The following is a 23,716-nucleotide window of genomic DNA, read 5'->3' on the forward strand; positions in this document are numbered from 1 at the left end:
AGTGTGTTCATGTTTTAACCAAATAGTATCATGACTGCCATCAGACTCACCACACGCTGCAATAGAAACCGGCTATATTCTCATTCTACAACCACCTTGCGCGTCAATATCCGCGAGCTCATTGCAGAATTTGACAATGATGGCTTGCGCTCCAACTTAAAGAAGATCTTGACTTGTGATCCTGTGATCATAGGTTTGATTTAGACCTGCATAGAAACCCTTACTGCGCACCATATGGTATATCGCATGAGGCTGCGGAGGCAATTGACTGGAGTACATCAGGATCAGCGCCCTCGGTCCCGCATTGTATTGGAGTAGATTCGAGTCATAGTGGATCTCCCGCCTTCATCTAATGAGCTAGGCCCTCGTGAATAAAACCAAATCATAAAATTCTCAAGGTGATTTCTTACCTTGAAGATATAATCTGGAAAGCAAGGTAAAAAAACACTGATTTTTGTTCTATGCTTTGCTTAAATCTGATTTCAGCGCCAACATCTTTGGGACGTTGTTCTTCAAGATCGAACTTGTGATTCCAACTATTTTACAGATCTTCTCTAGCTATCCATCGCTGTACCATTAACAGCGCCTCTTTTGGCTTGTCGTACGGAACCTGATATTCTATCAGTCAAAATTCATCAACAGTGAGAACCGCAGCATACCATATGACCAGCACCATCAACGGTAGCAAAAGTAAATCCCTTTGCGCTCCTAGTAAGTCCAGCCTTCTTTCCATCTACAAACCACTCCCTCTTCTCCGCCTCCACAAATTCTTTTTTCCCACTCCAATCCATAGCCAATGTCCAACGTTCATTTCCAATATGGTTACAAATCCAGTCGGACGTACCAACGTAAATGAGAACGCGAATGTCACGTTCTAGAAGAGCTGCTACATAATCCGTTGTTGTATGGAGGTAATCTCCTGCTTTTTCGAATTGAGAGTTAACGAGTGGACTGTATACTGCCCATTTTCCTTTGAAGTCTTTATCGACACCCAGCATGGCGCGGTTAGTTGGGTCATTAAGGAAATCTCGGATGTGCCTGATTTCGAGAGCTAGTATCGGTCACTGTCTTATGGAAAATAGAAGGTCGACTTACGTGGTTTGAGGGTAGCAAATTGTATCTGTTAATTCGCCGTGGCACGGCTGGCGCACATCATACGGATTTCTTCCTAACCCGGAGGATATATCAGCGATATTGTCAATTGGAGTAAAAGAATAAGCACCGGTGAGATAAAATGGAGTAGAATACACGCTCCCACAATGATCGTACGCAGCAGTGCAATCAATAAGGTCAAAATGGTCGAGGCATGCCTTTCTCATCCACTTCTCACATCTATCAACCTAATGACGGTTGAGAACAGTGAGGTCGTTCGCAAGCAAATGATACGTACCATGCCTTTCATACGGATACAAGAGGATATATCAACGAATGGCTCAATCGAAGTATGCGTGCACTGATAATCATAGTAAGAAAGTATCATCCTGATGGTGTCCGTCAAGCCGTTCCCTTGTGTCGGTAAACCCCATCTTAGAGACCTCAAATATAGACGGAAATACAACTAACTCACCAATCATTACAGAAGTCAAGTTAATCGGCGGCAAGCCAGTTTCAATGCGAACTTCATTTTGATCATACACCGCAGAGGCGAAAATTGGTAAATAACGGCCCTGTAAGTCGATGGTCCATTTAGTTCATTCATATTAAATCAATCTGCTACTTCTAACCACTCACCCCGTAGGATTCACCAGCCATATGAAAGCTCCGGCCCTCAAATTGGGGGAAATTGTCGAAAAAGATTGAGACAAATGCCGCGACATCGATGGCTGCATTCTCCGTAATGACCTGCATGATGTGATTGGAATAGATGTTCCATAGAGAAAGGGAAATGCCTACCACTGTCTCACCAAATTCAGCGTAAGAAAACCCAACGCCAATAGGTTGGTCAACGAAGAAAATATTCGCATTTGTGTTCCATGATTCTGGGTGGAATTTCGGGCCGTCTCCATTGATGATTCTACAAGGTCCTTGGCGAAAATTAGTTGAGCTGATTACACTGTGACTTGACGAATCTTACCAAGTTCAGAGAAGAGTCCAGACGCGGATGAGCCACCGGGGCCTCCGTTCGTCCAAAATATCACATCGTCAGTGTCGGGATCATTCCTACTTTCGAAAAAATAGAAAAAGAGGTGGCGGGCCCCGAAATCGATATATCCGGTGTATCCACTACAGGAAAGAATGTCAACAAGACTGAATAGCTACCAAAAGATAGTATCACCTACTTGGCAGTGTCATTACAGATATTGGTTTTCTTGATGCGAACACTATGCTTGGGATGGAGGGGATGAGAAAGGACTGCCCATTCCTTCTCCGGTAACGCTGACAGCGATGAATATTGCGGGGAAAATACGCCGGCATAGTCTCTGCTAAAGTTCAACGAAACTTCAGGTGAGGTCTGGTGGAGAAACGGAAACTGATTTGCTACCACACAAGGCAACGCAAAGAGGGTTGCAGCGATTGGGGCAGATAAGAGAAGCATGAAAGGCCCCTTTTACTATAGCAGGACCCAAAACCGGTATTGATATAGACTTCCGAGTACCACTTGACTCGGAGGGGTTGTGGTCGCACAACAAGATGTCAACATACGATGTCATCAATTTTACTTTCACAACTTGCACCTGAGAGTCTCGTGATCCCAGCCATACGGTTCTCTGCTCATCCGCCGGCGGCACGGACTGAAACAGTTACTCCATTGCAATAGCTATGAAGAATGCAATTGCCGGTGGTCCCAACATTGCCTTCACTGGATTTGATAAAAGTAAGAGCCCGACATTCCTAGCCATTTAGGCGTGAGGAAAGCCTGCAATATTGGTGTGAGTATGTTAGCATACTATTTTTGCATGAGCATGGCTTAAAAATAACCTCGATTTCTATTATGCAGAGCCATAGGATCATCTGGCCAGTTTTATCCGCCTGCTCCGGAACTGCGGATTGGGAACAGACGGTAGGAGACACCTTTCTTTAGTGTTTGAAAAAGCATGCAGAGTTGGCGACAATGATATCAGCAATAGACTGGGTCAAGTTAAGTCAGCGCGCGGACGCGAATCAGTATTAGTCAGCAGAGACTCACGCGGAAAATCCCACGCATACACTTTATTCCTGCACAGCCATTCCACTTTCTTATCTTCAAACACCATGGGTAATGACGGAGGAAGCATCCCAGACCGCCGTGACCTAGTCAGGACGAAAGCCAAGGTACGATATTCTGTTGCTTCGTTATAGTTGAGTACTAATTGGTTTCCATTAGGCCGAACAGGCTGACAAAGCCAACCAAACTCGAGCGCGGTGGCACTTTTGCGCGTTGTCGAAGGTACGTCTAATTAACGAGATTCATCGAAAAGTAGAAAGCGCTGACTATTTTGGTTATTAGCGCAAATTGCAGGAGCCAGTAGTTGCCTGCGCTCTAGGAAAACTGTATAATAAGGATTCAATAATCGAGTACCTATTGGACAAATCGGCTTATGGAGACGGGGAGATCATATGTGGTCACATCCAGTCGCTGAAGGTATGTCCGTGTCCATTTATGAGACTTGCAGCCCACTCAACCGAACCGCTTGCAGGATGTTAAACAGTTAAAATTAACGCTCAACCCCATAAAGTCCAGCCCGAAACAATCTTTGGACGGCACTCAGGAACGCGCTCAGTTTGCCTGCCCATTGACTCTGAAAGAGATGAATGGCTCTCAACCGTTTGTCTACCTGCGGACATGTGGTTGTGTATTCACCCTCGCCGGATTGAAGACGATGACAGCCTCGGGTAGTCCAAAGGAGAATCAAACCGAGGACCTCGATCTTTGCCCGCAATGTCAGAAGAAATTCTCTCGGAAAGACGACATGATCGCTCTCAATCCGTCACCAGAGGAAGAAGAGCGTTTATATGATATGATGAACCGTCGAAAGCTGCTGGAGCCCGCCAAGAAGACCAAAAAGCGTAAAATATCTCCGGCGGAGGAAGAACCGCCTAAAAAGAAACAAGAGACTGCAAAGCGACCACATATCAACTCTTCTGTGGCTTCCAGCAAGGCGGTTGCTAGTGAACTCGCGATGCATGAGGTGAAGAGGAAGACGGAAATGAGTGCAGCTGTGAGGAGTTTGTATGGAGATGGAAAGCCAAAGCACAAAGAAACGTTCTTGACACGCGGGACTTTCCCAAGAGTGAGTTAATGTTCCTCATGTATCGGTTCACTCTTACTTACATGAACTAGACTGGTTAGTAGGCATGTCTATGGTATGCGGGACGCTCTTGGCATAATTAGTATGTACTTGTATAGAATATAACTTATTGAGTCATTCGTTCAGGAATTGGACTGCGGTTTACAATCTAGGATCAGCGGTATCGAGTGCGGATACTTCTGAGGACGTTTCAGGCCGGACAAGAGTTGGATACAAGCTTGAACTTATCAACTCCACCTCGGAAGTTGGGACTTATCGCATTGGTTCGGTATGTAGCTTCCAAGCTACTGGATGCCGAAGTCCATAGTCGGCGGACTTCCATATTGCAAGATATTATCATTTCCCTCAATTCAGATTACCTTGTCAGCTTAGGACAAGAGGGTAAATTCAGATAATGTTTCATGGTCAGTGGGCGAAACTAACAAGAGTGTATGAAGAACTCGCTTTTAGTGTACATGTACTGAAGTGGACAGAAAGTTATAAACGATACATTTCATATGTATCAATTGTTTTCGTGAATGAAAATATAAACCATTCACCTCAAATTGTCATCGTCGTTCTGCTAATCGAACGCTTGAAAGCTTCAGAGAATATCACGATCCCAACCCAAAATCAACGCTAACAACAGTTGATGACCTCGCTACTCACAATCAGTAATCAAATTCAAAATGAAAAGCTCGTACTTACGGATCTCACCAAACACTTCAGTACCTCTTTCATACGACTCTTCACTTTGGATCTGAGATGGATAATCATTCGAAACAGACCCATCTGGGTTCAGCTCAACATGCCAATTTAACCAAACTGCCGTGGCAGTCATTTGTAGACACGAAACTTCTCGTAGGATATTGGTGTTGTTCAACGTTGCTACCCTCTGAACATGGATGTCTGGATAAGTATAGAAATCGTCTGGAGCTGGGAACGATGGATGGATGATGTAAAGACCCCAAGACTATATCAAAACACATAGATCAATCACGGATGCGATAGGATTCAAGGGATGAAAAAGGCGTACAGTCACGACTGCAATCCTGCCATGCTCGTAAGCGAGATATATCGATTCCGAATTAGAATAAGAGAGATTCAATTGTATATCGATCATAATGTCGGTGATGTCTTCAACGTGACGATCAATGACCCTTTCAAAGTATGGTATGATCAGCAAGCGTCCTTGGGGACCAAGAATGGCTAGATGCTCTCCACAAGGTGAAACGTGCACTGAAATGAAGATCAGCGTCGAAGATTCAAGTCGTTTATGAATGAGCATGCTGACTTGCCACACATGGCTGATCGAAGCCATATTCGACTTTTGGCCTTGGTGTCACAGGTAGAGAAGTGAAAGCCAATATGTGCCTCACTACCACTTTTTCGGGGTGTCGCCATCTACCGGGAGCAAGATAGATTTGTTCGTCACCCGGATTTTCTTCTCTCTCCTCTTCGTCACTCTCAGTAACCCATCTATTGTCACCCTCATTGGGTATCTCGTCGTGAGAATCTTCCAACCAGTCTACTGTACTGGCTTCGGATTCGGGAGATGCGGGGAGTGAAATTCCTAGAGGCAATTCATATTCTTCGACGTATTGGGCCTCATACGCCCATTTCCCTTCACGTTGGAGATCGGATTGGAAAAGTGCCATCACACAACAAGCAGTTGGCGACCCATCTGATGAACCTGATTGCGTCGCCGTCGGTGAAGGATCGGGATGAGTATGCCGTCGAAATGCTTTGATACTTCGTCTACCACATACAAACGCATACTTGTCGTTCACATCGACGTAGCGAATTCCATCAAGCACGTTATCGCCATCTGGATGATTTAAATGTTGCGTACCAAGCGGTGCAGGTGACTGTGACTCAATGTCATTCATCCTTTCGACTAGCTTCCCTGTCCTCACATCCCACAGAAACAGGCACCCGCCTCCGGCCGACAGTAATGTCGGATAAGACAATCTGTAAGCATTCGTTTGAATATCATCAACCGGACGGATGAGCGCGTGTGGAACAAATTTGAATCGACTCCCAGGAGCAGAAATTATATGCTCCTGGCTGAGTTGACGCTCATCAGGTTGTGACTGGGGCACTACCTCGCAAGGTTCAGGAGCGCGCAGATTGAGATCGTCGCTGACAAGTCGCCAAATTTCTTTCATACCGTTGTAACGATCGAAAACAAGGAAGCCCTCGGCATATTCGCAATGTGCATGTGAACGAATTCGGGGCTGGGTCGAAGTTTTTAATCAGAAATCAAAACACAGTGGATGGGTTAAACTGGATACTCACGGAGTACATTATCCATATTGGTGTGCCGTCAGTGATATCAGCCACTACCAACCCGCCCGAATTGGGGTTGAACACGCCAAACGGAACTATGGCCTGTGATCCATGAGTCGTGATAAAAAATCCTCGTTCTTCATCAACTTTGATGCGGTGCACGTTATGGTAATTATTATGGAGGCTTTTGGTCCGCGATGGTCCTTTGCCAAGCCAACTCTGCCGAACGTCACAAGCTCTGCGACCTGGATAATTCAATGGGTTGAAATGACAGCACCAGCAGGGGCTACTCACAAAGTTGCTTCCATGTCTTTGCCTTGCCCAAAAATCGGCTCGACACAAGACCAAGAGGTACGAGTTCAGAGAAGAGTACTTCATCGTGGGGAATCAACCGCAAACTTGGGTGTGCAGCTGCCTGGCGATATACAGTTGATTCACAGTCATCTATAACAGCCTTGAAAGCTTTGGAAGTAAGGATGCACGTAGCCAAATCAGGCAGTGATAGGTGGCGGAGAATAGACAATAACAATTCAGAAGGGAGACTGAGTAACATGGTAGATGCGGACAAAATGTGAGAACATAAGGAATGAATATGATATATGCATCATATTATGTCATACTACTTATCCACACGCCGAATTCAGGAATTTAAGCAACTCTTCGCGTTTCGCATCCCGTTCGTCGTCGCCCCGATCCTTCTTTACCTTGAGTTTAATCTGCTCATCGTCAAATATCGGCAAACTCCATAATTACGCAGTTTCTTACCTTCTTTCCCGTCAAAACGCTACGCTTTGAGTCGTCCTTATCTTTATTTTCATAGCGTCTGTTTCTTTGAGAGGACGAGCTTCGGTGCTTTCGGCTTTTCCTGTCTTTCCTTCCTGTCTTATCTACAGAACGGGATCGGGACCGAGACCTTCGCCGTTTACTTGGGCGATGACGATGATACGAATCCCTCGAAGAACTGCGATATGACATGGAGCGATCTGAACGAGCCCTTGAACGGAATGAGCTAGACTTGGAGAGAGAACGTCCACGCTGTTCGTTATCACGGTCACCGTAGGTATGGTAACTCGCCCGGTCTTCTGACGTTTCATCCATCTCCTTTCCTTTAGCTTTTGATTGGTATCTATCTTCGTATTTTTCCTTGTCAGTGCGGCTATGTCGCACGGCGTGTCTCTTGTCATATTCGTCTCTACCGTTGTGCGATCCATGGGAAGCATACCGATCAGAATTTCGCTTTGTCTTTGAATAGTGCTCCCGTGATCTGCGAGAGTGGTACCCGCTGTCGAGGTCTCGACTACGAGGGTCCTGGGCACTCCGGTGCCCCCTATATTCAATATCAGAGGAGCGTGCCTAGCCATTACCAACGATGCCCCTTCAAAGATCAGGGTTGCGCACCAACCAACAAATGGTCAACGTACGGAGTCAGCTTCGCCATCACGTCGAAGGTAGACAACATCTTCGTCGGTGATTCGAGCCCTAAAATCCACCAACTTGTCTCTCCCAGAATTCTTTCTCTGTTGGCCAAGATTATTTGAATTTCTTCTCCAATAGCATCTTTTAGGCTCACCTGTTCTCTTTTTCGAGAACTATGTCCACGACCCTCAGAGTCGGAGTCTACATCCCTATGTCTCCGTTTTTTCTCATATCCTGTAGCACCGTACATTCATCGACAACATGTGCCCAGGAAGTCCCGGATATTAAGGAGTATGTCGACAAGGATATGAACTTTCGGTACGGAAGACGAAAAATGTAAATTCACCTTGGTCATGGTGCTTGTGGCTGCTGCTCATGTTGTGGAGGAGTAGATTTCGAGTCGCGTGCCGGCTGAATAAACACTTCGGCTTTCTGAGTTTGAAATTTGGATCTCAGCAGACGTCAATCACGTATCAATCACGCATTCATCAATCTAGATCTCTAGCAACACCACATTCATCATGACTTTGCGCTTTCCAGGACTGCTTATTCTTGTCCTCACAACCGTGGTTATGATTTAATGAAAGTTCTCACTCTTCAACCCCCACGACTATGGGAGCGCTCTCGCTAACAGATTCTCATCTCTGTGCCCTCTTCGTCCAGAGCATCCTCTACGGATTATATCTTATCTCTTTCGTTACCGCCGTCCAAGCTCTTCTCTTCTCATATTATAGGGTGAAGAAAATTGAAAATTGGAATGTTCCAGTGATCTCTGGAACAATGATCCTTTTCTCAATGACAACCGGGAACCTCGCTCTGAGTTTCTACCAGAGCCGTCGCGCCTTTATTCTTTCCCCTTTCTCAGACGATCCTGCAAAGGAGTATAGCGATATTGCAAGCTGGCTTAACGTTGTTCAGGAAAGTGCTTGTTAGTTTCCGTCCCGATATCTTACCAACGCATCAAAATATAGACATCTTTCGTCCTTATCGGTACTCTATGTGGGGACTGGATCCTTGTACGTTTTTTTCTCAACCCCAGGATTTGATCGAGCCTCTTGTTCAATCAGCAATTAGATCCATCGTTGTTGGGTATTTTGGAACAAAAGGTGGAGATGGATATCTATTACAGCCATCTCGTGGATCGGTTGCTTATTCTGCGCAATCCGTATAATCATTCTTGAATCAACATTCCGAGCTCAAGCAGGCGCCTTCAGTCCAACCCCGATTCAGCCATATGGTATAAGCTTTTGGGCAGCCTCGATCTTCACTAACATTTCTAGTACTGGTAAGCGAATTTCGTCCTCCCGTTCCTTATGGAATTCCTAACTCTTCGCAGTCTTAACGATATACCGTTTATATCTCATCGGTAAAGCCGACAAAACATCAGGACTACGACCATCCGTCGAAGTACGCAAATACCGTCCGAACACAATGCACTATGTGATCTGCATCATCGTCGAATCTGGGCTTCTTAACACAATATCCACCACTGGAATTCTAATAACCTACGCAATACAAAGCAATGCGGTATATATTTTTCTCGGCATGGTAAGTGTATAAGCATTTTGTACGTCAAAACACGCAGCGATCTCATGGTCTCTTGGTAGAAGCTTCCCCTCATCGGTTTAGCTTGTGATTTGGTCATCGTGAGGGGCAATAGAAGAGCGAAGCAATTGTTCAAGCTCAAAATGCAAAAATCATTAGAACGCCCGGGTTTCAATTGCGTCGGTGTGCCCGATACCATACCGATCACATCAATGTCGCTGGGAACTTCGGATCAATCTACTGCCCTATCAAACGACATTGAAAGACAATCCAAGGAAGAAGAAATGATAGAAGAATTACCCTACCCATAGGCAAGGAGGAAAATCAAACTCAGGGTACTACAATCAACAAACAATTAGGTTGATTCTTTCGAGTCAATCAACGAGTACGAACGCTCCAACCATCTCAACGTAGAGCTGTTGACGCGTCACATCATCCTCCACCACAGCGCGCACAGAATTCGAAATAATCAGTTGCCAAGGACAAACAAACAGTTACGGTTGCAACAGCCTGGACTTTACATTGATATAGGACCATCTTTTCTTTGTACTTTCTACCCTACTTCCTTTAAACCTTTTGCGATTCATAGCTGAGACAAACCTCTTTTCTTTGGAATGATGCGTATCGGATTTAACCCCGCCTTTGAATTTCTAACAGCCTGGGACACGCGAGCATGAGTTTATGTTAACCTTATATTTCACGCCTCCCGATTTCCTGGCTCGCAATGGTTTACATGGAAGATGGCCATACCTCCAAATGTTCAAATAGAGCCACCTTGTCCAGCTACGAAAGGGAAAATTTATACGGTATCAATTGCGTAATTCCCACATTGAAGAAGGCTTGAAGAAGGCTGGTTCCAAGACGAGATTGAACAATGTGTTCAATGCCTTTCAATAAGATAGTCCACGAACGTTGAACTTTGGTACTCTCGCATGTCCGGTAGTGAGGCTTCAATGTGAGAAACAATCAAGGCACGTCGTTTTCACGCTTTTGCCGTTCTGATATTTATTTGATGAAGTGTTCAGGACTTCTTGTCGCCGTGTGGTTTTTTGTTTTTGTACAGGCCACTTGATGCCGCAGAAGCCATGATTTGACGCACTTCGTGATCTTCAATCCCCTAGAACGTCGTTGCGAAGATCGACATAATCGATTCATGACAGTTGTCGTCATTGCCCGGTGGTGTAATTTCTAACAGCTCATTACACAACAATGTTCACAATATACAACAGCTGCGGTCAAAAAACCAACATGACCGACATACCCAAAATCAACCCTATCAGCTGATAAGTATCCCAGATGATACTATGAGGCAAAGCTCTCGAGTCTTGCGTCTGGCCAGGAATATTCGCAGTTTCGGTTAGAGTGTAAACGGGTATCAATGTACCGGAATACGTGGTGGTGAATATGCCAGTATCTTCGGGGAATTTTATACGTCCTACACAGGAGCCAGCCGTCGTTCCCTGGAAACTGCATGACTGGATGTTCTGGACATCAGGGCTGTCACTAATGGAAGCCTGTATGAATAAGCCCGATGCGTCCTCCACAACAGTGTCTTTTAATCAGTTACGAGGTTATTTGATTTTTTGCACATCGGTAATATAATAAAAGAGCTTACTTGTAAACGTTGCTGACGGTGAATTGAAAGTTGTGGTTGTGTCGGGGAAGACACCAACAAGCTCAGTCCTAACCCCCTCCGCGACGTATGTTGTTTTACCATCCTCACCGACTCCAACTGGTGAGACCGTAATCGAAAATCCTTGAGATATGTGGATGAAATTATCCGTAACAGTAGGCGTCGGCACTGCTACTTCGTAGAGTGTGATCGTGGCGGAAAAGGCTCCTTATAAATTGGTTAAAATGAAAGGATAATATCAAGTCTGCAAGAAAAGCTTACCGAGAGAAGATAACAACAAAAGCACTGAGATACTATGATGCGCCTTCATTGTATTACAGGTCAGTGGGAGACACTGAATATAAGCAAATTTATGCCTTCACTCAGAGTTCCTTCATCGTCACTCGGCACAACTCGGCATTATCGCATGTATCACATGTAGCTTTTGATCAGGGGCAATGATGAGGGTACTGAGGTGATGCACTTATTCCTGCATCGTACCCTAAGCTACCCTAAGCTGACGACTGTGGAATAGCACCAAACCCGGAATATGTCCCACCAATCCAATTCGTAAAATGCGAGTGAAAGCCTGTTCTGAAAGGGTTGGAAAGTCTTACATTCGGGGTCACACAGCACACAAGTGACTAAATTCCCAGGCGGTATGATCGGAGTTTTCATCCAAAGACCACGCAGTCTGATAGTCTATTTGGGGCATAACAGTTGAGGAATATATGACAGCGACTGCAGTCCAAACTAGAAAGCAACTTCGCGTAAGCTGTAAACCAATCTCTTTTGCCTCCAGTCCACAAACCACGCGGTCGGAAGGCATTACTTGGACGCTCAAGGCTCTTCGTTGCGATCATAAGAATAACAAACGTCCTCTTCGGAGATACTCTTTTTTAGTCTGATGCGATGCTCCGGCCATAATATGCTACCTCAGCGCTCAGCTCCGATCTATCAATGTAGTGCGGCCCACTCATCGAGGACAACCTGGAAGGCACTCGGAGAATGAAAAGGCTAGGTAGAATTCACCTCGAATGAAAATGAGCCTGAAATCTCAGCCTTTCAGGGAATAGGTCCCGTTATACAAGCCCGAAAGTCAGTGAAGAAAATTGATCCTCAGTGACAGTATCGAAGCTTACTTATGGCATGAAAATTTTGCGCTGCCTCTCACGAAACAACTATAACGATATCCAGGCCATCATTCAATGCACAATGTAGATGGATACCCATCCCCCGACTCCTTGGAATCCTAATCCCTCATCCCGCAATCCTTTTCCGGCCATCTCTGAAAAGAAGAGATATAAGGAGGATGAATGATAACGCCGACTCAGTCACCGTCATTGGTCACGCTACAGAAGTCCGGCGGTGTAATGATTTTCTAACAGTTCATTACACAACAACGATTACAATATTCAACAACTATGGTCAGAAAACTAACATGAACGACAGGCTCGAAACCAATCCTAACAATTGATAAGTATCCCAAACGTTACTAAGAGCCAGAGCCCTCGAGTTTTCCGTCTGGACAGGAATGCTTGAAGTTTCAGTCAGAGTGTAAATGGGTATCAATGTACCGGAATTTGTGAAAGTAAAATTGCCTTCAAGAGATGGAAAGTGTGCAATCCCCACACAGGTGCCAGCTGTAGTTCCTTGAAAATTGCATGATTGTGTATCCCAGCGATCAACGATGGTAGATTCAGAGGTCAGCGTGGCTCTAGTCGAATACTGCCATAATAAGCCCGAAGCGTCCTCCTCGAAGGTGACTTTAACCAATAATGAGTGCATCAAGTTATCCGCACATCAAAGACACAGCATAGTAAGGGCTCACTCGTTATTGTCCTTGGCGGAGGAGCGGAAAGTGTCACTGTTGTCGTAGGGAGTGTAGCAACAATCTCGGTCGAAACCCTGTCTACTTCAATGTATGTTGTCCTTCCGTCCTCTCCGACTCCAGCTGGTGAGATCGTATATGAAAGTCCCTCGAATCTCATGCTGGGATCCAAATCTGTAGCAGTAGTAGGCGTCGGCTCCGCTATTCGGTAAAGTGTGATAGTGGCGGATAAGGCTCCTTTTAAGCAGTGAGGAAAAGTCCATTACTAACTCTGCAAGAAAAGCTTACTGAGGGTGAATAATGACAATAACAAAATACTATGAGGGACCTTCATTGTGGGCAGGGAATCATAAAATCCGGGATATGAGCAAATTTATTTATTCACGATTATCAAAGTTCGAAGTTCATCGGCACACTTCGGCATTATTACTGGCACATGCAACCTTTGATACCATGTTGATCGTGCGGCGAGTATTCCCAGTTTACATTGTGAGCCAAACCCTCCTATTGAACATGCCAATAAACCACAGTGCGCACGATGCGCTAGTGCTTGATGAGGCGAAGTATTCATACTTCAAAAGTTGAGGTCACCATCGTTGAATAGCAACAGCTGGGGGTATGTCCCGACGACATAAGTACTTTGGTCAAATTCGAGTCCAAGTTTCGAAGAAACTGCGAAGTTGAAGTCAGTCACCTCCAACATTCGGTGCCACACGAGTCCACGAAATTTTTCCCAGGTGGTGACATGGAAACGCAGTTATATCCACCCAAAGACCATCGGCACTGGCTGTTGACAGTGTCCATCAGGGATTGGGTATAAGAGTAACAATACCTGACAGCAGCCTCATTGAACCCAAACTGGAAAATAACTTTCCACGGTTGGCGAACTAATGTCTTGTACATATGCCCTCCGGTCAACAAAGCCCGCCGAAATCTATAAGGGTAGAATACTTGGACGCTCGAAAGGCTCTTCGTCGCAAGTAGGGGGTATGAGGAAATTCATGCTTGGGAATTGTTATCGTCCATTTTCATCAGCAGAATCCGTATCATCAGCCGCAATGAAGGCACTAGACTGAGGCAACTAAGGAATAGAGCTGGACCCATCGAGGTAAACTCGAAACACGTTCTGGGGAGCGGAAAATACCTGCCTCGAATGAAAGTGCTCTTAAAATCTCGCCCTATAACGGAATACCTGTTGTTCTGGTCATCATATGCGACCCAAAAAGTCAGTGAAGGAATCGATCTTCACAAGCCGGTGAGGTCCCGAAACTTACTTATACACACATGAAAATCTTGCGCCGCATCCCACGAAACCACGTTCACGATATCCAGGCCATCATTCATCGCACAAAATAGATGCATTACATCCCCCAACTCCTTGCCGGAATCCTAGTCCCTCGCAGTGAGTTACATCATTTAGTGATCGAAGGTCTGGTAGAGCTTCAGATCGTTGAGGGACTGACGATCCCTGATCGTGACTTTCTCGCAGGCATATGAGGATATTCCCACAATCCTTTCGTATTGTCAATGACATTGGAATAACTTCAAGAATATCGAAGTGAACTGTGCCGGCCATCGTTCAAAATAAGAGATACAAGGAGAAAGAATGATAACGCCGACTTAATTATTTACGGCCATACTGGCCAGGTATTATTGACAGGAACCATGCGGCCCGCCGCCGCCCACTACCCAGCGAGAAGAAAAAGAAAGCAGAGGGATGGAAAATAGAGTTGGTTTGTCGTCAAAAAAGGACCAATAGCCTGTCGCGGACGAGGGAGAGTCTCATGCACAAACACCTTCGGGATAGCTGACTGCCTGTATTGTCGATTCATGGAACTTCGAATGGAATACCGAGGACTGTGATGTTCGTACTAGCTGATATTGGTGAAGTTCACATTGGAGTGCCAGTCACCTCCTGATTCGTAAAAGGACATAAAGACGGGCGAAAGAAGGAGCGTAAGACCTGGTGCTGCTTTGAAGGTACTGGTACTCGAATGGCTTTTCAAACAAGAAAAAGACCAGTCATGCCTGAAAACCATACTTGACACTGGCCCTCCATTCAACAAAGCTCGGCAACAGCCAATATAAGAAGTGTGCAGGTCTCATCAAGGCTGGCATAAAGACCGTTTTTTCACGATAATCAATCGCTTGTACACATCTTTCCGCAACGACTTCACGCTTTAATCCGTGCTTATTAGGATCCCGTTCAACGATGGGTCCACCGTCAATAGCAGAAGCACGGAAATCGCCTTCGACAGTCGCTGGGAGAATGAGTGAGAAAGCAACGCTGCGGTGCTCGATGGCGAGTGCTTGATATAAGAGGAGAGACGCAGACTTGGTGGACGCGTATATTGATCGAGTAGGTGCGGGGATAACCGACGCGAGAGAAGAGATAAGAAGAACCGATGGGGATTTAGATGTACTGGTCAGCATTGGGATCTACTCAGAGAGTCAATCCTGGTGAGGGCAGAAGTGTTGCTCGGAACTCACGAATGTAACCGCAGCAATTAGAGGTCCAGTGAAATTTGCTTTCGTCGCAACGGTAGCGACATCAACAGCCTGCTGAATACCTTCCGCGTCAGCCTGTGGCGGATTGAACTCTTCTGGCTGTCCTCGAACTCGAATAGACTCAAGCCCGGCTACTTGGAGGAGAGGTCTGAGTGCGGATACGCCAGCACAGACAATGAGGGTATCCACTCCCTCCCACTCTAAGGTATAACATTGAATCCAATACGACGCATCGATCCAAAAATTTACAGACCTTCAGCAACTAAATTCCTCGCTCGAACCATATCCTCGACCTTCGTAAAATCGGCAACGCACCCAACGATTCCTTCCTCATTTCCCTTTTCTGCACGGCACTCCCGAACGACTTCTTGGACTTTGTCATCGCGACGTCCCACGACGCAGATTTTAGCACCTCGCCTTGCATATAGGTGGGCTATCGACCTTCCAATCCCAGAAGATGCACCTAGGATCAGAACGCGTTCATTTTTGGGTGGGATTTTTCTTGTGCGTAACTGCCGTGCCCGTAGCAGATAGCGTAATGCGAATAGTATTGGAATGAGTGTTATGAGGGCTGTAGGAAGCTTTTTCGACATGGCCCAAGCTTGACGCTTGTGCAGCAGTCAGAGGCCGTACCGGTCCCCGGTTATACGTCCCTGCCGATTCGCCGCCGGATCAAATCCTCACGCGCACGATTCGACCCGGGCCACTATCGAAATTCGCTGATGCGAGGGAGACTGTATAGATTGTATGTTCGGAGTATTCAGACGAAAACTATCTCAAGGGTACGGATTGCCCCACGGATGCAGATCTTTATCCATGTGCAGCGAGGAAGCTATTGCCAACAAATTGCCAAAACACTTGATCATGAATATCGAACGTCGAGCTTCGTTTTTAGTGCTCAAGTTGTTAAGTTGTACCATACTCAGATCCATAAAGGTAAAAAGAAGGTTACGAGGACCACTATTCCTCTCCTCCCCCGCATGAATTATTGAAACGGCTGTCTGGTTCGGTTTTTCTGTCGTTGACCGGTAGTTGCTGTCTATTTATAGATCCCCACTCTCGAGCTCCTCTATTGGCTCTACCCGACACAGGTCACCCCAAGGGTATTCCAAAAAAGCAATTGCAACCTTCGAACTGCGGCTGCGCAGTGGTTTAAATTCCGAGTTGAATTCCATTTTTCTATTGTCGTTAACTATCGAAATTCGAATGGGCGCCTCCATCGGATAGTTTAGAAGGCTGTCCAACCCGGGCATCGGTTTCGGCGCGACGAGAAAGAGGTTTATCACATGGAGCCGGAAGCAACGAAGAAGCCGCTTTTTTTCTGAATCGGTACCCTTCGCATTTACATCTTCCAGTGCTCGTGTAAAAACCATGACATATCCTTCATTTCATATCCTGTCAATCCGCCATCACATGTGCCGTGGATGAATTAGTCCCTCTTGGTATTTATTCTGGTATGATGTTGTATCATAATCACGTACAGTGACTTCATCATCGGCGAACAAATTTTTGAGCCTCTCTAACACCGAGACTGAAAACGACTACAAACCCCGGTAGAGTATCCCGTTCTTAAAATTGACTCCATGGATTACCCACTCCAAAATATCACAAGTCAATTCCCATCGATGGTGTGCCAAACAGCTAGAAGTGTTACGCAAAGAAATCTACTACCCTCTGATGAACAGAAACACTGTCTCGGTACTAAATACCCATTTAAGGTACTTTTCTCCTAACCATCATTCTGTGGCGGCGAAGTCACAAGAATCAAATGCTATTAAGCTGTTCTGCTGTTAACCGAACTTAATCTCAATGTCAATTAAAATTTTATCATATCCCTTGTTCTTGTCAAAGAAGAAAACGTCGAATGGAAATCTGATACATGACATCTCGGTTCAAGGTATACGCTTAATGAACAAGATAAGCCCAAAAAGAATATTGACCAAAACTACAGTGGCGTCTGTCCTCTAGTCCAAGACGATAAGGTGTACTGTAGTAGTGCGGTTCGTTATTGGCGTGCGAAGTCACCAGAAGAAACAGGAAGAGACTTGAAGCGAAATTCGAGCGAGGTCCATGTACACTGGGTCGTCGCCTTAAGAAGATGTATCCGGCCGGTATCGAGCAAGCAGATGCGTATACACCTCCGAAATCTGAACGAGTCGCGGCAATAAACCATGAGTCCAATCCTCCAGATATAGGTAGAGCAGAGCACGAGTATCAAAAGACCCACTTTCTCCGACCGTTCTTCTCCACCAGGAACATATCTACAGATTACAGTAGCCGCTTCGAACCAGCGTCTTGCTTCGTCATAGAGAGCAGCACTAGAACATTTGAAAGACCAATAAACTGTACCGCATCCGCAACGAAAGGAAATCAACAGACTGAAAGCATTCCATTCCAGTGTTGTATGCGGTGGCTAATAACCATTGGCGTTCGTCCATGGGATAAGGCTACCAAAAACGTCCAGATTAACATATATGAGCAATTGACGAGGATGATGACGAGGTAGGACCCAGGTCGAACCTGATCACTTTCGTGATGATGTTCCAGCACCGTAAGCGCTTGTTCAATGTATCCAATAGCAGTAAGCCGATCGTTGGAGGTGTTCCGAGCGAGACTGATTGTACATAAACCGCGGAGCCATCGAGAGAATTTTTCAACAGAAACAGGAACCTGCATCAAGAGTCCGCGTAACAACTTCTGTAAAGTAAAACTTAGCATCGAATGATCCTTTACACGGGTGTACTGTTAACCTCCAAGCAGGTGTATAGCACTGATGATACGAATTCAAGAGCCGTGTAACGCGTGAGAATAGACTTCGAAGAATGATGAGTTAGTAGCACTGCGTACCATTCACAGGACAATCCTTGTCCGACCACTATGGTAATGTCTAACTGAGCCACCGATATCGAGTCAAAATCAGCACAAACCAATATATCGGCGATAGCTTCATAAGCATCAGCAGCCTTAGGTTCAGATTGGACAATCTCCTACGAATAGGACAAAGACACATTCATCAATACACCACACGGAGAAAGAACATGGGATATTTACCGTAACAACCGCCGAAACTCGATTCCATTCCTTAAGTTGAACTAAGAACTTAGTCTCAAATACACGTAGCGTGTGGACAAGGGATTGCACGTGAGCGGAATCAATATCTTCTGTTACCTTGTTCCCGTTGATGATTGCATCTATTCTGCTCTTCGAAGAATCGATTTCCGCGGCGATGGAAAGCATTTTTTCCCGCTGCATGGAAATCAAATCAAAATCAACAATCATAAAGTTATCATCAATGAATAGCCAAGATTTCTCACATCAATCAATCCGGTTGAGGCTATGATCCCACGGGCCGAGAAAACTTGCGATGTAGGGTCAGGGTCACTAAAGTAGCACTCCAAATTTTGTTAAGTGAAACCGAAATACCTCGAGCAGATACTGCGGCGAATGAGGCGTTGATGATGTGTAGAGCGGTCTCAGGATCCATATCCGCAGGCGAGGCGTTGTTGTAAGCTTCCAGCAACTAAAAACACAGGAATTTTGTCACATCCGTAACGGAATAAACATTTCCGTTGTCCTCGCACTTACCAGGCGGGATATGTCAAATAATTCAGCAATGCGCTCTTCACAGTCAACCCACTCCGAACTGCCTTGAACTGCACAGTTATAAGCGGTACGCCAGAGCCATGACACGTCTTTCGCAACCACAGCAAAGGATTTCTGGGCAATCGCCTTTTCTGTAAGGATCTTGGCTATGACAAATACAGGAATCCGTTAGCACGGTACTCCACTCGGCATGCAGCAAGGGAACATTCATGAACACAACCCGTAAGCTTAACGTACCCGTCTGGAAGTGACTAACCACGGTGTCCATCAAAACCGGCCTAATGTTTGCCATTAGATTTCGGGGGCTCAACGGAAAAATGAAAAACTCGCACGCACCTATTAGCTACAGGATCCGACAACAGCTTCATTGCCATTTTGATAATACAACGAATCAATGTCATCGCTTCCACGATGGCGTCACTGTTCGCTGCAGCTTTGAGGGTGTTAAGCAGGGCTTCCAGAGCCGAAAGTAGAACGGGTTTCATATCCAGCTTGTGAGAGACCTGCGTGGCCAAGAGGAGCATCTTTCGGTCAAAGTCTGGTGCCTTCTGCATACTTCGGATGTGCATGATCGCTGAGGAAGCGGCGGAATGAGTAACACGACCATACTAGGCCCATGAGAAACGGGTATGGCTAACCTTCATCATCCAGACCTATGGGATACACATGGTACAAATCGATATGAGCCGCGGTTCAAACGCGAAGCATAGGAAAAAGGAAGAGCTTCACCCTGATGAATGGCAGTCAAGAACATGACATAATGGGTCGTAGCTTCGTTGGTGGGACAACGGCGGATCACCGTGGATGCTTTAGCATATTCTTTGTGCTCAATGTAACATAGAGCGGCCTTTCTAAAACATTTGGATATAGCTGCGGAAGAACTGCCCTTAAACAGGTGATGGGTGCCAGAAAGGAACCACCCGGCCGCTTCTGGCCATTTCTTAGCTTGGTAATGACGGTCGCCGTATTGCCACAACAACTAAGACACACCATCTCGTGATTTTAATATATTTTCATGTCACTGTGGATCGGACGACATACCGTGAGGCATGCTGTTGCAGGTGCGCTCCGAAGTTCTACCTCGGCTTCCACGACGGCTTAAAGATACCATAAGCGTTACATTACAAGTCATTTAACCCAGAGTCACGTACCTGTGAACGTGGACTCCAGCGTACTCATGGCGCGAGCATGATCATCGTCCTTAGCACAGTGGAAGATCAAAGACAGGAGCAAGCGGTCTACGCTACTGATATTCGACTCCGTTCCATGGAGTTGCAGGGCCCGTCGCAAGCAAAGTTGATTGACAGAGGCACCAAGCATGCTGAGCAGGGAACAATAACATCAATGCCCATCACTATGTTAATCGTGGACCTCGGTTGATCCAAATCCACTCACAACGGGGTGAGAGTTCTCACTTCCTGAAGGATGCTAGAAAAGATTCGGCTCAAAGGTTGCCAGACAATTACATAACTTGGCACTGACTCCGTGATATCTTTTTCTGACATTGTCATATGATTGATTATTGAACTAAATGCTAACGGAAATTGAGATAGAGCCGCGACGAGGAATCATGATGATGAGTATAGATAAACTTACCATCAAGGATGCTGTTATCTACTGCGCCCCGCCTCTTCAGGATGGCCAATCTGAGCCATCGGAGGTCCTGATATTCAGAAGATCCCTAAATTACGGCTGTTCGATCAACCCCAAGAAGGTCAGTGAAAGGAGGCCCACCTGATCTCCTGGTACGGAATCTATGGACGGAATTAGTTCATCTAGCGCAGCTTCTGCTTGATCATAAGCTCCATCGAGAAAGTAGGCTCGGGCTGTACGCATATTTAGGATTGGTGCGCGAACGATAAAACGACTACCGTCACAAACCGATTGTTCGGAGTAACGATATCTGTAGTTTAAATCAGCACACAAGATGAAAAAAATTGTCTTGTATAACTCACTCTCAGATTTTGCAATTCGGGCGCTGATGCTTCTTCGACACGATCAGCTATCTTGAAAGCGTTCCGTAGCCAATCCAGGGGGTTCGAGGGTCTGACCCCGCCGGATTCGTGGTCTTTCAATAAAGATTTTCCTATTTGATAAAGTTTATGAACCAAGAGTTTTTGCTAGAAATGGTATAGTATGAGTCGCCAGCTTTGTTAACATTATTTAAAGCACGCGTACGTCATGAGGAGAGAGAAGAGTGAGACGTTGATCATCACCTGAATAACTCGCATGAGTGGCAAACAAGGGCATGCGGCGTATTAAAGGACTGACTCATAATCATCTGTGACATGTATTCCGCCACAGTGTAATTTCCTTCTTTCCATGCCTAACCCAAAGAGATCAGTTGCTGGAGTTTCTTATCTATGTCCGGACCTACTGCTTCCATTCTGCTGGAGAAATAGACGATCGTGGCACATGCCACAGCCTGTTGTTGGTGAACCTTGTCTGGATCATCGATGGCCCTCAAATTCTCTTCGTACTACGAGAAAACCAAAGTTATTCTTTGGGGATGATAAAAGGATTTAGACCCACCTTGGCGGCTGCTGTTAAAATAGTTCCCGCTACATTGTTCTTTCCGGCTTCTACCCTCGGTGTTAGGCTAGCCCTGATTTTCACAGATATTCATCTAAACATACCAGACAGTGCATTTCCGGTCTTGCTTGCGATGCGTAGAATATGAATGAGGGCTAGAACGAGAAATGTGTCAGAAAGTGCTCTGGATGCCTTCAGGGGCTACGACTACACGTACACTCAATGCTTGGTTTCAGTTCCAACCCTGCTTCTACAAGGCGAAATGCCGCAAGCCTAACTGCATGACAAAACGAGCTATCAGCATGCAAGTCCTCGCCGGCAGCGCGCCATCACAAGCTTACGGGCAGAAACCAAGACTAAACCTTCTTCGGTCGGGATTAAGCGGATGAGACCAGATATGTTCCACAGATCGACGCCTGAGAGATATCTCAAAGAGTTAGCTAAACTTAAACTCAAAAATAGACGATAAATGTATTTGTCTGGAAAATGCTGGCACCTTCCTGATCCAGACTGTCAGCGAGGTGGTTCCAATTAGTTTTTGACCTCGGGCGCTGTTCTGAAAAGCTCTCCGCAAGAGAAGCGATCTGATGGAGATCCTGTACCACAGAAGACCGATTCGGAAGATCACTCTCGTTGAGGTGGGGTTTATTCTTTGTCAGAAGGTCTGGGTAAGGTTTTGCGATTAACGGCATGGAGGTAAAGCAAAGGACGAGAAAAGCACCCATAATAGAGTCATAAGTTAGCTGCAGGTTTGATAACGACTTTTTCTCTCGCGGCGACATCTGGAATGTAGTGAATCAGGTCCAAAAGTGCCTCCACGGGGCCGTGACCCGACGCGACGCACACGTGACCGGAAATCGGACTGGTTCGGCTCGACGCGGGTGGCCCGGCGGTGCGGGGCCTGTCACGCCGAACCAGACTTGATCATGGACAACAACCACAGCAGTCCCAGCTCGGACCTTCCTCCTGACGCAGAGGCTCGCGTTCTCAAGGCAAGTTTCTCCTCGGCCTTGCCCTGCTCAACGTCAACCATATTCGCCTACAGGAAGCCCGGAAGGAAGGTTTCTTTGCGGGAATGACTGGCGGACTGGCGTCAGGCAAGCAGCTGTCGCATCGGCGTGGCCAAACGCGTGCTGACTAATTCTTTCTCTTGTGGATCCATTTCCCATGGCGATCAGCCGTTTTGGGAGGCAAACTCTATCGGCTCAGCAGGAACAAAACCATCATTTGCGGAATTCGTAAGCATTTTGTTACTTTTGCAAAAATAACCCCTTAGCATTTGCACATGCAGTCAGTGGCGTTCTCTCCGGATATCTGTTCACCCAGGTAAGCCTACGTGTGTCATGATGTGCCGAAATAATTCATATCCATGGAACCATCTTGTCATCTACCCTCATCTTTCGACTGGCTACACCTTCATCGTCAGAACTCACCCCGATCTTTCTGCACCGGTTCCCACATTGTTTAGGCAATCCTTACTCACTTCCATTCCGTATCTAGGCCTTCTCATCAACAGCATTGGCACAACTTCGCGCAGAGGAGACACGCCGGCGCGAAGACGTCCAACAAGTTTCCGAAACCGACGCCGTCAGCCACCCCAACTCCAGCCCACAATAACCCCAATTGTAATCCATCACAAGAAGTTTCCAGGCGGATGCGTCGCTCAACTGCTCTCCCTTGTGCACTGCATGTTCCGGTGCTGGCCGAATACGTATCGTACCGTACGACGCTCTTGGGAGTAACATGTCATGGCTCATTTGGCAAATACAAACTGTTCGAAACGCCACCCTTCGGCCGCTTTGACTACTCATACTAAAACTTCATACTCCTCATGCGAGCGAAATTGCATGCACATGACTAACCCTCCAAGGGACTTCACTTCTATTCCGACCGTCATGGAATCATTGAACATATATCCCACTGTCCCCGTTTTTGTCGTCCCTGAACCTAATACCTATAGCAAAACTTAACGTCTTTTTATTCGGCCTTCTCCGTCAATGATAGGGCAAGGTAACAGTAATGATGACTATTGAATATTGAATATCGAATTCTTGTCTTCTCGCTAAAGATGACTAAGATTCACCGCCCGGCCGGAATTTATGTGATTGAAGCGGGGATCATAGTCTTTTTCGAAATGATATTGGGTAAAGGAGTCTTTTATTCTACTTGACA

The 23,716-nt window shown here is 46.0% G+C and overlaps 8 protein-coding genes across 8 annotated transcripts; 3 read left to right on the plus strand and 5 right to left on the minus strand.

Annotated features, from left to right (window-relative positions):
• Nucleotides 1–488: 488 nt before the first annotated feature.
• Nucleotides 489–2,621, minus strand: AGABI2DRAFT_212935 (hypothetical protein). Its single transcript, XM_006457431.1, has 10 exons — nt 2,280–2,621; nt 2,075–2,223; nt 1,894–2,024; nt 1,732–1,842; nt 1,568–1,667; nt 1,391–1,506; nt 1,223–1,340; nt 1,096–1,168; nt 660–1,038; nt 489–610 (listed from the first exon to the last, which is right to left on the minus strand). The coding sequence occupies exons 1-10, from the start codon at nt 2,534–2,536 to the stop codon at nt 542–544; spliced, it is 1,503 nt and encodes a 500-aa protein (XP_006457494.1). The 5' UTR covers nt 2,537–2,621; the 3' UTR covers nt 489–541.
• A 568-nt stretch (nt 2,622–3,189) lies between these two features.
• AGABI2DRAFT_212936 (hypothetical protein) lies at nt 3,190–4,353 on the plus strand. The gene is made up of 5 exons (XM_006457432.1): nt 3,190–3,252; nt 3,305–3,367; nt 3,428–3,562; nt 3,618–4,211; nt 4,262–4,353. The coding sequence occupies exons 1-5, from the start codon at nt 3,193–3,195 to the stop codon at nt 4,268–4,270; spliced, it is 861 nt and encodes a 286-aa protein (XP_006457495.1). The 5' UTR covers nt 3,190–3,192; the 3' UTR covers nt 4,271–4,353.
• A 469-nt stretch (nt 4,354–4,822) lies between these two features.
• Nucleotides 4,823–8,163, minus strand: AGABI2DRAFT_123362 (hypothetical protein; the record flags this gene model as incomplete). The annotated part of the gene is made up of 10 exons (XM_006457433.1): nt 4,823–4,869; nt 4,917–5,181; nt 5,245–5,447; nt 5,503–6,445; nt 6,507–6,742; nt 6,792–7,039; nt 7,131–7,213; nt 7,263–7,850; nt 7,919–8,014; nt 8,068–8,163. 10 exons carry the CDS (start codon nt 8,161–8,163, stop codon nt 4,823–4,825), a joined length of 2,805 nt encoding a protein of 934 aa, XP_006457496.1.
• Nucleotides 8,164–8,708: 545 nt separating this feature from the next.
• AGABI2DRAFT_123363 (hypothetical protein) lies at nt 8,709–9,769 on the plus strand (the record flags this gene model as incomplete). Its single annotated transcript, XM_006457434.1, has 6 exons — nt 8,709–8,841; nt 8,885–8,929; nt 8,988–9,078; nt 9,128–9,198; nt 9,250–9,461; nt 9,521–9,769. 6 exons carry the CDS (start codon nt 8,709–8,711, stop codon nt 9,767–9,769), a joined length of 801 nt encoding a protein of 266 aa, XP_006457497.1.
• Nucleotides 9,770–12,498: 2,729 nt separating this feature from the next.
• AGABI2DRAFT_123364 (hypothetical protein) lies at nt 12,499–13,235 on the minus strand (the record flags this gene model as incomplete). The annotated part of the gene is made up of 3 exons (XM_006457435.1): nt 12,499–12,836; nt 12,902–13,138; nt 13,190–13,235. 3 exons carry the CDS (start codon nt 13,233–13,235, stop codon nt 12,499–12,501), a joined length of 621 nt encoding a protein of 206 aa, XP_006457498.1.
• Nucleotides 13,236–14,418: 1,183 nt separating this feature from the next.
• On the minus strand, nt 14,419–16,029 carry AGABI2DRAFT_229948 (hypothetical protein). The gene is made up of 3 exons (XM_006457436.1): nt 15,663–16,029; nt 15,392–15,609; nt 14,419–15,340 (listed from the first exon to the last, which is right to left on the minus strand). The coding sequence occupies exons 1-3, from the start codon at nt 16,000–16,002 to the stop codon at nt 14,924–14,926; spliced, it is 975 nt and encodes a 324-aa protein (XP_006457499.1). The 5' UTR covers nt 16,003–16,029; the 3' UTR covers nt 14,419–14,923.
• Nucleotides 16,030–17,426: 1,397 nt separating this feature from the next.
• On the minus strand, nt 17,427–23,005 carry AGABI2DRAFT_181685 (hypothetical protein). Its single transcript, XM_006457481.1, has 28 exons — nt 22,978–23,005; nt 22,389–22,559; nt 21,886–21,960; nt 21,762–21,821; nt 21,649–21,699; nt 21,545–21,617; nt 21,390–21,491; nt 21,284–21,338; nt 20,968–21,098; nt 20,894–20,915; nt 20,747–20,838; nt 20,609–20,693; nt 20,408–20,510; nt 20,164–20,333; nt 20,054–20,109; nt 19,742–19,991; nt 19,651–19,665; nt 19,349–19,586; nt 19,250–19,290; nt 18,995–19,158; nt 18,833–18,929; nt 18,724–18,767; nt 18,461–18,655; nt 18,337–18,396; nt 18,257–18,300; nt 17,930–18,079; nt 17,637–17,727; nt 17,427–17,592 (listed from the first exon to the last, which is right to left on the minus strand). The coding sequence occupies exons 7-28, from the start codon at nt 21,396–21,398 to the stop codon at nt 17,500–17,502; spliced, it is 2,205 nt and encodes a 734-aa protein (XP_006457544.1). The 5' UTR covers nt 21,399–21,491; nt 21,545–21,617; nt 21,649–21,699; nt 21,762–21,821; nt 21,886–21,960; nt 22,389–22,559; nt 22,978–23,005; the 3' UTR covers nt 17,427–17,499.
• Nucleotides 22,327–23,384, plus strand: AGABI2DRAFT_139831 (hypothetical protein). Its single transcript, XM_006457437.1, has 5 exons — nt 22,327–22,536; nt 22,590–22,641; nt 22,723–22,782; nt 22,836–22,870; nt 23,045–23,384. Exons 1-5 carry the CDS (start codon nt 22,471–22,473, stop codon nt 23,159–23,161), a joined length of 330 nt encoding a protein of 109 aa, XP_006457500.1. The 5' UTR covers nt 22,327–22,470; the 3' UTR covers nt 23,162–23,384.
• Nucleotides 23,385–23,716: the final 332 nt, after the last annotated feature.

Source organism: Agaricus bisporus (assembly GCF_000300575.1).
Source record: "Agaricus bisporus var. bisporus H97 unplaced genomic scaffold AGABI2scaffold_17, whole genome shotgun sequence".
NCBI lineage: Eukaryota > Fungi > Basidiomycota > Agaricomycetes > Agaricales > Agaricaceae > Agaricus > Agaricus bisporus.